At 43.9% G+C, this 17,861-nt stretch overlaps 1 protein-coding gene across 6 annotated transcripts in view; it reads right to left on the reverse strand.

Annotated features, from left to right (window-relative positions):
* The window catches only part of tns1b (tensin 1b), a 160,081-nt gene that overhangs the window by 130,169 nt on the left and 12,051 nt on the right, over positions 1 to 17,861 (reverse strand). Inside the window, exon 1 of one of the 6 annotated variants that reach the window (XM_079170673.1) lies at positions 14,252 to 14,378. The exons of the other annotated variants lie outside the window; for them this stretch is intronic. Within the exon in view, the coding sequence (XP_079026799.1) occupies positions 14,252 to 14,266 (15 nt within the window). The 5' untranslated portion in view covers positions 14,267 to 14,378. Of the gene's footprint in view, positions 1 to 14,251; positions 14,379 to 17,861 lie in introns of those variants that run through there. 6 annotated transcript variants of the gene reach the window in all.

A 17,861-nucleotide genomic window follows, 5' to 3' on the forward strand; every position in this document is an offset into this window, starting at 1 on the left:
TACTGTTGATCTCATTATAACGTGTCCTCATGATGTTGTGTCCCACCTCTGACAGAAATAAAGTGTGAGATGGAAATGACACAATCAGAGGCATAAAAAAGTACTGACCAACTTCTGCGGGGCCAAGCTGGTTACAACCCAGGGGCATGAGGTAATAATGCACTAAAGTAGGCACAACAAAAAAAGTTATGGTGTGATGTCAGAGATGATGTACACTCTACTGCTAAATGTCAGAACAGAGAAAAAAAAATACTTTTGTTCACTCCTGCTTCAGGCATGAGAGTGAAAAAAACTGTGCAAAATATACAGTACAACAAACCATTGGCTATCAGTGCATCCAATTATTTTACTACCGCCACTAAAAATAAGCATAGACTGACTTAAGGGTGGTTTATAAGTCAATATTCCTGGATTAGGGGGAGAAAAATGGGGAAACTAAAACCCAGTCAACTTTCTGAATCCCGAAACTCCCACTGGCTAAAGTCAGAAGGCCATGGGAGGTTTAAGGCCAATGTGCCCAGTGAAGCATGCACAAAGCTGGGGGTCTCTTCGGGAACAAAAAGGGCGGGTGGGAGGTGTTACACAAAGCTCAACAACTCTCGTAAATCAACTGAGCAAGGGTTAAACTTCCCTTTTTGTTGTTGGAGGTTTTTTTTTAAACAAGGACCAGAGAGCAACGCCAAGATGAAACAGCATGAGTCTTGTTGCAAACTCCCTTCAGGTTGGAAACAACAGGATGAAAGTCAAGACAGAAAACAACTGCATGGCAAATCCATTAGAGTGAACAACATTGGGGCAGCGTAAACCCAGATGTGACTATTACAGAAATGTTGCCGTATTTCAAAGGGGGCCCCACGTGGAACACTTTCCAACACAAATTAGACTTAATCTCAGGAACTCAGATGTGTGTGGGGTGGGAGAATCAAACTAGCACCAGAGCAAGAGAGAAAAAGGAGGTTGAAAAAGGAGATGAGTGCAGGGGATGCAAGAAAAGAGTTCTTTTTAATCAGAAGAATGGACTGAGAACAACAGGTTTGGGATTTGTCTATGTTCAAGTCAAGACAACTGAAGACCAATGACCTAACATTCCTGAGGTGACATTATTTCCCAGAGCGATCCTTCTGAGCCCAAACTCTGAACCTAGACGGACTGAGCATACGTTAATGGATATCAATCATCCCGAAGGAGTTCTTTGAACCCTGACAACTCTGAAGGTTTAGCCATGGGTCAATATTTGTGAGGCAGTGATCTGAGGCAGTGTTTCCTACAACAACACCTTGTCAGATCAGATGCACCTGGCCACCGCTAGCGGCATCTGTGCAACTGCCTGGCACACATCCTTTCCACCACACCTGTTTGTTGCAACAGCTTTAATAATGAGGGGACGCGTTTATAACCTGCCATTCTTGAATGTCAACAGGATTTGCATCCCCTTTACAGTTTCACTGAGCAACGGGCAGGTAGAGGACATTTGATTGTTTTTTGGAGCCCTTTTAGAGAAACCTGATAAAACTCTCCCTAAAACCCTTTTTTTTTTGGCCTCTCATGAATTATTCAGTGTTTCGCGGAGGAGCGGCACTCTTCCGCAGGTCTTCTTTCAGGGCCTCTCGCGCCATCCGTGCTTGCTTTGCCCTCCGATCTTGCCCAGAGCATCTTCCACTCATTTCCTTTGTCCTTCAAATCGTTCCTGTCATTTCCTATACTTCCCTGAGCTTTCTCTTTCTGCTTCTGTGCTGGAAATAATTCCCGTCATCCAGGACCAGCCTGCTCGGATGAGAAGAAATCCCTCCCTCTTTGAGGCCAGGCTGAGGAGTAGATCCTGTCGAGCTCCTGGAGATGGTCTGTTTCCTGCATCTGTGCGTCCTCACTAACTCTTAAATGCTCATTTCATTTTCCCCCATACCCATCTCTCTCTCTCTTCTACTTCTCTGTTGCCTCATAACAGCTTTTGCAGATGTACTCACTTTCCCAGCTGCCCATGGAGTATGTCTGTGCCGATTCTACACAACCTGAACAGTCTAGACAAAAGTACAGCAATTCATCATCAGAAAGAAGAAGAACCATTTGATGCATTTGCCATTTTTTTCCAGATTTTTCTTGATAGATCACTTGGGGGTCCTGGCAAAGGGTCATGTTTTGATTGGAATGAAGGTTGCTGTTAACCCTAACTCTAACCCCAATCAGTTGGAATAAGGTGTGCCCAAATTAAGGCTACTTTTGTGCCAAACAAAGATCTGCTAATAATGCAGGGGCTCCGATTGAACCCCGCCCCCTTAAGTGAGCTCGCTTTGTCATACAGTGCTCCGACGCAGTCAATCAGTGACCCAGAGCTTAGCTGGGGGGCTTTGAGATTATTTTACACCCCCCCCCCCTTTCACCTCGCCTCCCCTCCTCGAAAGAAAGAACGGTAATTAACTGATGAAGAGCCCTGTAAGATTATCCAGTCTCCTCGCCAAGGACTGCAGCTCTGTCTGTGGTGCGCAGTCATGTCCCAAAGGACCACTGCAGAATGGGGAAAGGATGGATCTCAATGGCCTATTCAACTACTCTCCTCTTTCATCCTCCATTCAGCCCAACAAAACAAAAAAAAAGAGGAGAGCAGCATGCTATGTTGTATATTTGAGCCAGGAATGTTCTTTCATATCAGCACAAATTAGGAAAAAGCACTCACAGTGTTTAAAGACAAATGTCGAGACCACGGTCACAATACTTTTAAGCGTGGACACACACACACACATGAGCACGGTTCTTCGCTGACCACATCAGAGCTCAGAGGGCACACGGGTGCACAAACAGCCCCTCACTGCGAGCGGGAATGCGCGGCAGATTGAATTATACAAGAGAAAGCAAAAAATAGCTGTGTCCCAACCACCTAGAGCGGGACAGAGCGGGACACCGAGGGAGTGGGAAAGGGTGAGAAAGAGAGACGGAGGGGTAAGAGGACCAGGGGATCCATTTAATTCAACTCAGTGACCGAGTATAGGCATTTGTTTTAGTCCGTGCATGGAGCTGTAGAGAAAATATGAAATAAGTTTCTCGAGGGAGGGAAAAAAAACTAGTTTGTCTCGGGATCGCAAAACCCTCCCATCCTCCCTCATAATATCTCCCTCATTCAAATGTGTCACCATGCCAAGGCCCCCCACTGCCGGGGTCCCAACCCTCAACCCAACCCCCGACAAGCAGACCACCCAATAGATCCCCAGCTTGATTTGATCAGGGTCTCCCAATGGTTCTGGGCTGACGTATCGCCACTTGAATGAGCCAGCAACCTTTCTCGATGTGGTGCAAAGTCCTGGCGAAAGCGCTGCGGCTCAGCGCATCACCAAGGCTGACGCTGTCACTCAACTCACTCTCGCACTATACTTGCATATTCTCGACTACGAATGATGTGACGGGAGTTCGCATGCTACTAGATTTGCATGGCTAGAGGTCTGCAAAACTTGTGTTGAAATCAATTGTGATTTTTTTTTTAAATTCCCGTTGAAAAGTTATCTCACCCAGAACATGCAGGACAGGCAGACCCAGGTGCGTGCAGGTCCAGCCAGAGCTGCTGGCAGGCTTAGAGAGACAGACGGCATGGTGACGGGCAGGAGTGATGCTGCTGCTGCTGCTGCTGCTGCTGCTGCTGCTGCTACAGACCAGTGGGCTTCCTTAAGTATAATCCAGCCAGGAGAAGAGTTGCCCAACACTGCACAGCCATGACTGCCTCGGACTCAAACACTGTCTCTCACCTCGGGCTCCTTGCTCTCTCCCTCCTCTTCCTCACTGTATGACTTGCTTTCTCCTCCCAGCGTCTCTCCTCTAAACTGGACCCTGACTGCCTCTCCTCTGCGCTCACTCTGGCTCTCTTTCCCTTCTGCCGGGGGAAAAGTTTCACAAAGCCTTTTTTTTTTTTTTGAAGGGGGGGGGGGGGGGGGGGGTAAGGCTGCCCCCACCATCTCCACGGGAGCAAAGGGGGAGGGGGTGCGCTGCTTATTATCCATCTCTTTTGCCCCTCCTCTTTCTCTCTCTCATCCCATGTCTCCCTCCCTCTTTACCCCTCTATGTCTCACCACTTTTAATTTCATTCATTCCTTGATCCCCCCCCCCCCCCCCCCCCCGCAGCATCCGTCGCACTTCACCTCCCCCTCCCTCCATCTCTCTCTTGCACAGTTTTTTCCCGTGTATTTCTGTATTGATCCCATTTCAATATTTCATGACCTCCGACTACCCCTGCACATCCTGACATTGGGAATTGATAAGACTGTATCAGTTGGGACGTCAGAGAAGACACCTGCTCTTTAGACTGTCCCCGAGTTTCCTCAACAATGTTTGACATTGATGCTCAATTTTCACACAGTTCTCGAGAAATTTCGACACCTGTCTCAAACGTAACGAACATTATAGTATCAGTAACAGTATTATTAACAGCCACCTCTCTAGTAAAGGCCCCTGTCTCCTGACAGGCCTGAATGAAACTGTACATTTATAAATCGCACACTGAGTGTCTGAATGGGATTCCAATTAACGATCAGCACACGCAACATCAACATAAGGCATCTTTTCCACTCAATCTTACGATTTAAAGATAACACTTACGTGCTCGTATATTTCTGTGCTCATCAACAAATCCCATGAAAACACCAAAACCATGTGTTAATCCGCCTCTCTGACTTCCCTACCCTGTGGCACTCAGCTCCAAGTCCTTTTTTTGTTACTAAAAAAAAAAAAATCTCAAAAAGAATATAGTTTTGTGTTGTAAAAAAGTCAAAGTAATTTCCTCTAACAGCAGGGCACTGTGGTTTTTAGCAAACGTTACTCAAGCTGGAGGAAATCGTGCATTATTTGAGGGACTATTTTCCGCTGTGGAGTAATACACATCACATTTGAAAGTGCGTATTTCCAGCAGCAGTCTCTGTGTTCGTGGTAAAGGAACATGTCACCCAGTGCAACAGTGAGGCTCATTGATGAATTGGAACAGAGAAGATATCAGACATATCAGGGTTTGGATGCACACACAATAAAAGGATCAATTCATTGTTGGTTTTGGTATTATCTTTGTAGTTGCCCAAAAATAAATTCTATATCACCAGACTTATCTTTTGATCACTCCTTTGTCATTCTCAATCTCACCCTTGGCCTCCCACACATTTTCCCTCCTCAAAGAAAAAAAAGTAGTTCCTGAGGATCTACTTTAGACAGTATAGTAGCCTCAAACAAAGTCCCGCCCCCCTCCATCTTCACCCCTTTACTACAGAAAAAGAGCACAGAGGGGCCGGGAAGCCAGAGCTGCTTCATTAAGTTCTCACTGCTCATCAATGACCATGTTAGCCCCATGCGTGACTCTTTATCCCTTTGTGTGGGTTCTTCGTTTTTCACACACACACACACACAAGTGCAAACCTCCACACAAATGTAACCTTTACCCAATGGCGGACAGGGCTAAATGCACCTGTAAACACTCATGGACCCATCATTTTCTGACAGACACACAAAGATTCTCATGCACGACGGAAATTTGGGGTCCAGGCGCACTACTTCCTGAAAACATAAACACACGTTTAAACTATCAAACTCACCGTATGCATATACACAAACATTCACCAAAAACCACCCCTTTCTCCCCCCGACTCTCTCTCTCTCTCTCACACACACACACACACACACACACACACTCGGATATTTCTCACAAACTATATAAATACACAAACCCACCCACATACAGAAACATACAAACTCACTCACTCACCCAGTGGCAAAGAGGATTAATCCCCTGGTATTTCCTGCAGGCCACCCCTACAGAAACACATTTGCTAAAGGAGACAATGTTAGAGAGAAAATATTTGAACTTAATCCCCAACCAAAGCACACACACACACACACACACACACACACACAAGCTGGAATCATGTCAGAGAAAAACAAGAACTTTGCAGAAACAATTACTGAACATCTGTGACTTTTTATCCCAAAAGATATTTGTATTACTGCTTAATCTATTTTTGTACTAATCAAACATGACAAATGCCCAGTTATGTGTCATGTGTAAAGGCCTTTACAAACCAGGGGCCTTTATTCCAATGAATTAATAAATAAACAGTTGTTTTTGTCATGAGTGCTTTCAAACTGATCGTGAATAACAACAACGGAGATATTCAAAACGTACACTATGGTGTAGGAGAGGATTAAACAACAACACTGAGACAAAGGGAGCACAATGAATCCAATGGACAACTCTTATTCTACCACCTACCACATCAACACATTCTGCTATCAAATTCAACACTTTAAACTTTCTTTAAATATTTATCAGTTGCTTTTCCAAATCCACATGAACTCTTCCCATCTGCACACATTTGATCCACCGCACAGCAATTATTTAAAAAGAAATAGCGTGACTTTTAAAGCTGTTGTTTTCTTCTTCTGGTGCTGAAGAGCAGCAGGACCAAAAGCCAGGAGTTTAGTTTTCATTAAAACAAAATGATGACTGCATGTCAAATTAATCAGAGCACTCAAGGCCAAATTACCTCCTAATATGACCGGTTGCTGACAAGCAAAAGACTATGAGTCTGGAAGGTTTTGGGTATCACTTGGATTTTAACAATTCCAATTCAGATTCTGCTTATGGATTTTGATTCTGAAGGATTCTTGATTCTGATTTTTTAAGGGGCGGGGTCAAAATAGGTCACATGCTTATTTCATGCTGTTTGTTGCAGGAATAGTGTAGGGTGAGGTTTTAGAGCTTCTCCTCTTTGGCTAAAAACAGCTGCCTGCTGCTGCTGGAAACAAGGACGATGAGAGCGGTAAGACTGAACTTTACAAAGTGTATAAAACTGCTTGAGGCTATTTTGGAAGGTAACACAAAGTCACTGAATGAAGTCCAGCAGGGCTTCGTTGTGCTCAAATTGAAACTGAACCGTCAGAACATTGCACACCATGTTCTACTCTTGCATGAAGTCATCTTCCTATTCCCTGTCAACACAGTCTCGTGTGACAAACAGTGCATGATGCATCATTTATTTGTGATAAACAGAATATCTTCTATATACAGCATCAGGATTTTCTGCACAGCCAACAACGATGGCATAAGATAAATGATTTAAAATGTTCGTTAGATTTCTAAAGTTAATAATAAATAATATGATGCTGTTAAACTTCTTTTTTTTTAATGTAAAGGACAGAGAAACAGCTTTTGCAAATCAGATCATGATTTGATATAGTGACAATTCAAAGAAAAATAAATCCAGGACTTTGGTATAGACTGTATAACCCCCTAAAGATAGAGCAACCAAGTGCAGCCGCAGCGCCCACTGGTGGTCACAGAACAAACTGTCCCCCCCATCTATAACCAGACACTTGTTCAGAGCGCAGTTATTAAATACAGGAGTGATTGCAGAGATAATGGAGGGAGGGAGTGTGTGCATGGTGGAGGGAGGCTGCAATGTAGAGAATGGAGGGTGGGGTATATTTTTCAAAGGCTAATCAGATCACTTTCGGGATTTGTTTTAGCACCTCTGTAACCTTTACCATTTCTGTCTTCTTCTGTAACGGCGAGGCACTTACACAATTAAGAAGATTAACCGGTGTCAGGTCGCTGTCCTTGAACCAAGTAAAGATGGGTAAACAGTAGGGAGGATTCAATATTGAGAAAGGGTTTCAGCAGACAAAACAAAACAAAAAGTAGGGAAGGGAGGAAGTTTAAGGTAAAGTGGTGGGGAGAAACAAAAAACAGATAAGCTATGCTCTGATAAGTGGATATAGGTAGTAGACAAACGCAGATAGATGAGGAGAGAGTGAACGTGTAAACAGAGGGGTGTGATCTTGGCTGACGTCCTAGAACCTGCTAGATGAAGGGGGGCGGAGTTCACTTGTTGACAGACAGAGGAAGAACACACGCCAGCAGGCCCCCCAACACACACACACACACACACACACAGACGTGCACACACCCTTTCCCACCCCCGTGACTCCCATCTGTTGAAAACAATACATGGCCCTCCCTTTGCAGAACACTCACATGTGTGTGCACGTTTTCCTCTGTTCTCTCTGCTGCGCAACAGTGAGAGGAAGGGCCGTACAGAACACACTGACCCATGAACATGACACTGTTACTTCTACAGTACATGGTGTGAAGAGATATTAGAACATTTTTGGGACCACATTGGGTTGTTTATTCTCGATTTGAAGAGTTCTTTGGAGTAAGGGGTTTAAGGAGGGATTTCCGCTCGGGATGTGCGCGACTGACTAGTTGATTAACGTGGCTACCATCGCCAGTCAGCCCCAGAGATACTAGTCCTTTAAACTTATTATGATTTTATTAATAAGCAGATTTAAATTATGTATCGACATTTGCTGTCTCAGCTGTTGCTGTTAAACCGGGGAGATATAGATTACAGCAGCGTTGAAAATACAATTTGGTTGACGAAAAATAACCGAGTGGATTCCCTATGAAATCAGACCCGCCATGGACCGTCAGACCCTGCTGCAGTAAAATGAGAGAGACAAAAGACTGATGCTTAAAAACATACCACTTCTGTCCACGGGGACCGCCAAATATCAACATAAAATAAAAGCTTTAAGGAAAGATTAAAAAAATAAACAAATCTTCTGTTTAAGTTTCTCAGATGTAAAGATTTGCTACTTTTCCTTATCTTAACATGAATATTTTGGGGTTTTGGACTGATAGTGTTGGGAAAACAAAACCTTTTATGACATTTGGGACAACTCACTTCGAAAGGTCACAGCAAATAATCACGTGTGAATCTGCGTCCCTGGACATGGCAGGGATTTAGCCGCTTAAAAGCACAGTCATCCCACTCACTGCATATCCACACCACCCCAGATTTAGCCACTCAAAGCCAGTGTAGACTGGCCAGAACTGAGGACGACTGCAGGTAAAGTGCTTTTTCGCCCCCTCCTGAACGCCACCTCATGGCACCATCAATGTGCCAGCAGAGGAAGATGCACAACCCCAGGAGAGGGAGTCGCATGCTAAAGGCCTTCAATGTGTCTTTGGCCAGACAGCCATTGACTAATAACACTTTCTGCTTTAATTATGGGGGAGCTCGGTGTGAGTAGGTATCGTGTGCATATCAAGGTGTGTGTCTGTGACGGTGTGTGTGTGTACTAAAGCACAGAGCAGTGGCTGCTTTTGCAAGATTGATGGCTCTGGTGGACAGCACAGACCTACTATCGGGAAAAGAGCCCAAGTCAAACAAGCAATATCCTGGTCTGTGTGTGTGTGTGTGTGTGTGTGTGTGTGTGTGTGTGTATGTGTGTGTGTGTGTGTGTGTGTGTGCATCCTAATGTGCTTATCTCTCCAGCCGGTCTCATCCTCTGTGCTCATAGCAAGGCCTTTTACTAGCGTCATATAAATATGAATTTTATTTCCATTGTCATTTGGCAAGTGCAGTTGGAAATGTTGGGACATTTGGGGATGGGGGTCGTGCAAAAGATCCTAATCCCAACGTTTCACACATCCTGTGTCAGAAGCTACAGTTCATTGGGTCAATATTTTAGATGATCACACTGAATGTCACGAGTATGATACAAGGATTGATTGAAACTACAACAGGGAGTTTTTCTACGATATCTATGATCTGTGACAAACTTTTTTGCAGCTTGGAGTAAAGACCATGGTGAAAGAAAACCAATGAATGAACAAATGTATTTCACAGTTGGTGACTGAATTTAAGCCCTACCCAAAGTCTAGGCTGTACTTATTTATGCACAGTGGTCCTTTGAGCTAAATGCTAACTGCAGCCTGTTAACATGCTCATAAGCGAAGTACAGCTGAGGCAGTTGGGAATGAAATAACGCAACAAAACAGAAGTAATGAACAAACTGAATGTTTACCTGATGATGGCGCTAGAGGAATACCCAATTTGATTGCGATTCATTCCAATACTTGTCGAGACAATTCAGTCAAAACCAAAAATGTCAACCTCACGGTGGTGCTAGAGGGAAGTTCATCAAAGATTCATCCTCTGGGGACCATGTCTGTACAATATTTCTTGTCAATCCATTCAATAGTTGAGGTATTTCAGCCTGGACCACTGTGGTTGACCAAACAAATGCCAGACTGAACAGTATTGCCATCTCTAGAGCCACCCCGACCGCTAGCGTGGCTAAAAGATTGACCAGTTAGTGCAGCTAATGTGTTCCTCTCTGTTACAATCAGGAAAACCACAGAAGCCAAGTTCAACATGTAGGTGCATTCATCTTATACTTAGTCAATGGAAGAAAAGAAAAAAGCCTAAGCTTTCCCGAAAACCACCAAATTCCCATCACATCTAAATCCTGAACCGTACCTTGTTTTTGCTTTTCCTCTGTTTTCGAAATGGGAAGATGCAGTAGAAGAAAAATTTAGCCCAACTGAAGACTGTGGCAAGACACCAGCCTAATCCGCCCATTCTCCCCTGAGAGCCTCCTCACGTCCTCTACTGTGTAACGGCTGCCGCTCCTTGCTCCTCGTCTCCCCTCCCTCTCAAGCTTGTCCTTCAAGTGTCCAGAGGTACGAGACCCCTAGTAGTTAGTCCTGGAGAGAATCCTTGGATGGGTGCTGATCTGATCCAAGAAATAGTCAATTTTCCTTCGGTTTCTGTGACTAGAAGTTCCCTTAAAGTGTGGTTGAGGTCATTCTTAAAAGCATCCTTCCCTCTCTTGCCTAGCATTTCTACAGCATCCCTCCATCCTGTCCCCTCTTTCTCTGGATGCTGCAGGTTCTTCCATTCAAAGCACGAGGAGGAAAATGATTAGGAGAGGGGAAGACAGACGTGGGCGGGTGTGGGGTGTGTCGGGCAGTGCCGTCTGTTAAAGAAGAAGGCACTTATAGTGATGGAAAAAGGAGGGGGGGGTCTGCAATTTATTGTAGAAAAGGGGGGATTGCTTGGAGGGAGTCTTGAAGCACTGAAACAACAATGAATATAAGATGTTGAGTGGAGTGACAATGAAATCCCGGCAATTAAAATTAAGCTGGATATAGAAATTTGGAGGCACTTTCCAGCTTATGTTATGATTACTGCTTGTTTTATGTCAAAGGCTGAGAGGTGAAGATATCCAGAAGGGAGACAAGGTGAGTAAATATATGAACTGAAAAGAGATAGAGATTAAAAAAGTGAATGTGTGGTGGGGAGATAAGTGTTCTCGGTGGAGGGCGCTGATCCATTTGTAGCTGTCAGGGGGGCCCTAATGAAGATGGGCAGCCTCAGACCAATCATGAATGGCCCTGGAGCCCCTGAGCCTGTATACATTTTGAGTAATTAATATAAAGACTGAGGGACCCATCAGTGAATTGAGCCAGAATTGGACTGCCTTTCTACTTTCCATTATTAGATAGTGGAAGAGAAAGATGTATGCTTTTAAAGGCATGAAGGTTAAAGAGGAGCTGTAATTAAAACACCCGAGAAAAGCGATGTATGATGTTAATTTCTGCTGGTGAAGTCTGCCATTTAGATTGTTTTTTCATTAAGGCATTTTCAGCTCACCCTATGTTCTGGCAAACGTCACATTAGCCGAATATCCTTATAGAACAGTAGAGTAACCGTGTTCCAGATCATGTAGCTACACAGGCAGCTCTCTTCTTTGTTTCCTTTGGGGGAAATGAGAGAAGGAAATCTCAGACTTTTTGGTGAAAACACTGGGAGATCGATCCACTGCCCTATTTGGCTGCCTCCTGTTTTTTGTGGTGAGCTTTCACGCCCAAAACTTGTGGCTCCAAGCTGCCAGTTAGCTAGCTAGTTAACTCCCCGTTAGCCCGCTAACTAGCTTGTTTGCTAAACTGGCAAAAAGTTAACACCGTTTATTCAAGGATACTTATTCGTACCACTGGCTCCCTTCTCACAACAGTATGCGAACAATGGCCAGCCACGTCGACGGTGGCTTTGTTCTCTTTTACTCCACGGCTAGGTAATCAAATCACCACCAGATCGCTCTCCTGCATTCCCGTTAAAGAAGATTACACAATACTGGCAAAGGGACCAGTTCCAGAGCGGGAGCGAGTACAACATCATGCGCACTTCCTGCCTTCTCTGCAGCGCAAACAAAGGGCTGGTTTCAAGTCTCAATCTGGCAACGTCAGGTCTGTTGTCCGCTCTAGGAAACCAGACAAGAGGTTAGGGAGTGAAGGGTCATTGTTCCTGAGAGAATAAGAGGGGAAGTGGCCGGTCATGGTTTTAATGGGGGACTGACAGAGATGTTTTGGTCACAGCTGCTGGTATCCATTTGTCGATTAAATGTAATATTACCCATCAATAACATACAGCGTAATGCTAAACTAAAAGAAATGTGTTTTAATGTTGTCTAGGCTACTGTTGTCTCTATCCAGGAGTTGTATCATTATTGTAAATACAGGTCTCTGTAGATATCATGTCAACATTAAACATGGCCCACTACCCAGCGCCATTTAGCCAATGAAGTTAAACAATAGCCAATAATAACATTTGCATCGGAGTCCCATTTGTTCAAATATCGCATGTCATGTTATTGCCCCCAACAAAGTGGCTGTGATTAATGCAGCATTTATCTCCTGCCACTCACAATATAGCTCCAAGGCGTCCCATTTGTTGGTGAATGAGAGCTCGGCGAACGTAAGCACGTGGCAGAAAGCCATGGGGAATTTAGTGAAAGCTCATTTCATCTTTGAACATAGCAAAGAGACGTTGTTCTATCTTAAGTCGGCAGATGGAAACAGTTTAGGCAAATTGGCAATCATGGGAAATTTAAATCCGGATTGGCGCCAAAATGGAGTGCACAATAAAATATGCTGTTTTAAGAAAAGCTATAATCTCGGCTGTCAACCCAAAGCCTCTTTGGGGAGAAGAAGGCACAAAGAACTTCAAAGCTCCCAAGGCACAGGTTTAAATCTCAGTGACTGCATGCAAGTGATACTGCCACCCTAGAAAAAGGTTGTCTGGTGAGAATTGATGGAGTATTCCAAATTGGATGTGATGCAATGGTAAAATTTGGAATTCAAATGTACATTATATACAATAAAACTATTCACATTCACAAAGAAATATCCACATTTTTAGGAACTGTTATGGCCTCTATGGAACCAATAAATCAGAGGTGAATATAACAAAAAAAATATTCCTGACAGCTTTATTCGTGTTGGGGGAGCAAATTATAAATTCTAAAAGGGCAGGATGGAGCTATTTAACCTTTAATTAGAAAACACAAACGCACCCGCCAAACACAAAGAACCCATAGTGACCATTTCACCTTTCAAGCCGCAATTATCAACTCCAGAGGCCTCTCATCGGCTGCCTCGTAAATGCTCAGACGGCGCAGAAATGAACAGGATGTTCGCCAAGGTGATGAAAAGCTATGAAGGTCCAGTGAAGTGGCGGCACTGTCTTTCTTCACCTCACTAAAGAACTGCAGGAACACCCTTTACACGAACATGTTGACTGTATAGCCATTGTTTCAAAGTAAAACAATGTTTTATTAGATCTGTCCTTCGTGTAATTGTCCCCCTCACGGCATCACGAAGGTAAGACGAAGGTTAATGAAAGAAGCCTTCTGCTCTCTCCTCTGTTTACACAAAACAGGCAACCAGCTGAGGCTGACCATTGCATGAGATTCAATGAAAGACGTGGGCCCACCTCCAGCGACGAGCGGACAGCCCCTTGTAAAACGGTCATCTGCGGGAAAGTTATTGCGCTCTGCGCGGCTGTAATGTCATTAGCTGTCCGGACACCTCCAAGAGTGTGATACTTCCACATCAAGGGACAGGACGGAGAGACGTGTGGACAAACTTTCATTTTTGTGTTGATCACTGTGGACAATACTCATTACTATACTTGCATTGGATTCTTCAGTATTTGGAGCAAGTAGGTTGTGAAAGGAAACTTGTGACTAACATGTAACGCTGCCACTCATAACGTTCCTGCCTTCTCTGCCAACAAAATATTATAAAAGATTTTTGAATTGTATTATTCAGAATTACTTGCAAATGTTGAAAGCTAAATATATTCAGATTAAATAAGTGATATCAATACTGGATTAAGATTCAATAAAACGGTACAATGGAGAACAGCTGCTGCCAAAAAAAGAAGGAAATCAATCTAAAAACCTTTGGTTTCCTTGGAAAATGTTTGGAAGTAACATTAATTAGTAAGTTGCAGTAATAAAGTATAGTTGCAGTAATAACCTAAAACAAGCAAACCCACCAGCAAAATCTTTTGCCTCCGCACTTTGTGTGCTGGGGTTGGACTGACCTCGAGATCCTGACCACCCACAGTTCAAAATGACATGTTGCAACAACACTCACCAGCCAGAGGGACATCGCAGAGTTTTCTTTGAAGACACCTGGGGCAGTAACTCCCTTTCACAGATCCACAGCTTTCTTGAACACTGAACCGGCTTTTGTGGGATTAACAAGACTATGTTATTGTCCCTCAAAGTTGGATGCACTGGCCAAAGAGAGCCTCGCAGTCTGCCCTTATCCTGACATACTTCCTGAGCTGCATTGTTAGCAAGGGGAGAGGAAACACACGCACACACACACACACACACACGCGCAAACTATGGAAAGCCAGTGTCAGGACATCATAACATGGAAAGTGAAAATACCAGGAGCTGATGTTTGCTCTATGAGATTGTTTTGTGTCTTGTATTTTTGCCAAGGTCAGTGGTAAAGAAATAAACCGAGTGGGCTTGATTCTTATTACAATCAAATTATGGCTCTCTGTTAGAACAAAGAAACTTCTCCAGCTGCTTCCCGGTCCCGAGTTTAAGCAAGTTTAAGGCACTTCCGCATAGGTTGACGCCCGGTTTGTCACTTCAAGTGACCTGTTTTACTTAACAAGTACTGATTTAATTTATTGTTAATATATACTTAAGTTTGTCTGCATTTGAAGTAAAATGAAGATAGGATAAAATGAACTGGCTCTGGCTCAGTACCTGTGTTTACGTTTCCTGAACACAGGAGGTAGAGAACTGTTCCAGGCAAATGAATCAATACACTGGCAGCTGAGGTGAAGAGGTCGCCCCTTTTGCACCGGTTCCCCCCCCTATCCAAGTAAGTCCCAACCAAACGGGCCTCTCCATTGTTTTTTTTAACAGACACTTAATGGGAACCGCCTCAGACCCGACGGATTCATTGCCACTCATCCATGAGCGAGGAGGGGACTTCGGGAAGCAGAGCATGCAGGCTGAGGAACAGGAGCGGCGTATCTGACATTAACACTCTCACGGTTTACTCTTCTCCTCTAGTCAGGACTTTTACAAGGTTTTTAAAGAAGGAGTGATGTTTACTTTGCTGGAGACATGGTGGCAGCTTACACGCCTCAGAGGAGGTCATAATAGCAGAACATGCACACACACACACAAAGTACGCTGATCCAAGAGGCATAATTCAATCCTATCACACAGATTCATCATTAAGAACTCACTAGAAATCCATGGGTTATGTCCTGTCACAGTGAAACCATTTAAATTCATGTAGTCTAAATTGGTTCAATCATCTCTGTATATGTACAGTACCATATATGGACACTATGTATTTACATGCATATACTGTATATGTCTTCCTGTATAAGTATGTATGTAATAACAAACTTTATCTTCAAAGTGCTTTACATAAACTTAATAACCACAAAATGTCAGAAAACAACTAAAGACAAATAAAATAATCCTTTTGTTAACTGCTAAGCTGAGTTTCTGTCAGTGCATTTAAAATAGAGGGATCCTATTGTAAACATTTTGAAAGCCCCAAGCAGAAACTATATTGGGTTCATTCTTTTCAAAGCCCTTCCAAACCCCCCCTCAGCTGGATCAAAGTGTGCGTTGTGTGCTTTGGTTTTAACATGGAGGGGGGGGGGGGGGGGGGGGGGTTACTTTCTGGCCGATTGTTATCGCTCCTCAAAGTGCTAAGCCATGAGTGAGGCCTCGCTGAATGCTGCTGCCAAAGGAGTGTCTGAAATGTCTGTGTGTTGTTGGGAGTACTCGTCCCCGCCATGTGCGCTGGGGATAAGGCAAAGGCATGGCTGTTAAATCGGAGGCGCATGTTGCATGACCTCACACTTCACACGTCACATTGCAGAAAGTCGTTTCTTTAGTACAAATAACTGTTTTCGGGCTCACCGTGGCAACAAATCGCAACTCCAAGTGCCCCCTGCTGGTCTCCACAATCACTAAATGTCAGGATCTCCCTCCACACAAGCAAGTAACTGATCACAAAATCCCTGAAACATTTATTTAGCTCCACACTGGGTGAGTTTAATCATCCCTTTGAGGGTTTACAAGAAACATTGTGGCGTTAATAGCAGATTATAACATCTTTTGGGAGTGCATGAAGTCTTTACATTCCACATGTGCAAGAAATTATGTAGTATGTGGAATGATGATGGCAGATTATCAAGGACGACAGGCAAATGTATAATCCCCAAAGATTAATGGTTTATGTCTATACAATCCTGGGGTGATGACTAATAAAGAGAGACTTAATTTGGCAAAACATGAATGAGTGCAAAAACATCTTTGAATAACTGTGTGAAAGCCCAGTCCATCACTTTTTAGTTTTTAGTTTTCCATTGGCTTTTTGTCACTGATCCAGGCTTGAGTTTTGTTGGCGGCAAATGAAACAGCCCATAACTGCCCTGATCTGCCTCCTGGAGAATCCAGAGGAGATCGCAGGCCAAATAAGTTGCAGTCCTCCAGCACCCTTCCCGAAGTTGAACAAAATATGTGGGAGCATTGTTTACGCGCAGGTCGCAAATGGTGGCAATGTCACGCCTGATTGTCACTCACACACTGTAGAAATATAATAAGAGGGCTCTCGCTTGCTTTTAAATGGTTCACAAGTATGGAGTTTTGATTAGTGACACATTGTGAGAGTCAGTTTTGGACGGCTAGTCACATTTCCGCTAGTTACATGTATACAGTGTCTTTTCAAAATAAACTTCCAATGTAGGTTCACTAAGGTTGGGCTTTTAGGCGTACTTAAGCAACAAAAGTACTTAATTGGGGAAAAGATCGGGGTTGTTACGTAAAATAATGAACATAGCTGGCGTTACGTAAAGTCCAGAAGTTAGGTAACAAAACTACGGTAGTTGACTGAGTTGTTGCGGAAGCATGGCACCCACCCTCTGGTTCCCCCTCAGGTACACACTGTTAGCTCTGTCAGCATTGTTGCCACTGTATGTGCTGGTAGCACTGTTAGCACAGTTAGCTTCTAGCTGCTGGCTCAGCCGTCGCCATGTTGAGAGCCATGTGGAGGCAATAGACATGCTCTGAATTTTGAATTTAGCACCTTCAAGACTGAAAGTAGATTTAAGTTTAGCTAGGATTAAAGTTTTAATTTAGATAAAAGTTGCAGAGGAGAAGGTCAAGAGCTGAGTTTAGAGGCGTAAGGTAGCAAGCAGGGTCTTTACAAGTACAGTAATACATAAGTGTGTGCGTGTGTTTATCTGTCTGTGTGTGGTGCTGGTGGGGAGGACACCCCGCCTGTCAGCTTCAGACAAGATACACCCACTAAACACAGGGCTGAATTTCTTCACAGCACCAACTGTAACCCATGGCAATGGAGAGGCTGCCCAGTAGCCGGGACATTATGCAAATATAAATCACGCTCGACTGGCCACAAGACTGTGTGTGTGTGTCCATCGCATGGCTTCACATTTCACCCGAACTTTATTGGTGCCAGTGGCCTTTTGTCTGCTTTAATTGAATTAACTTCTCAGAAACGGACCGTGTTGCAGGAGAACGATGGGACATTACACAGCCATCACCTCGGCATGGGAGCTTTTAATAGTGTTGACATTGGCATCAGTCAATGCTTTAGAAGAAAACGGGCTTCTCTTTCAGTAAGTATTATAGATTGGGACCATTTTCTTTTTTAAGAGCTACATGAGACATTTGTCAGAGCCTCCGAACGTCCG

Source organism: Pholis gunnellus (assembly GCF_910591455.1).
Source record: "Pholis gunnellus genome assembly, chromosome: 12".
NCBI lineage: Eukaryota > Metazoa > Chordata > Actinopteri > Perciformes > Pholidae > Pholis > Pholis gunnellus.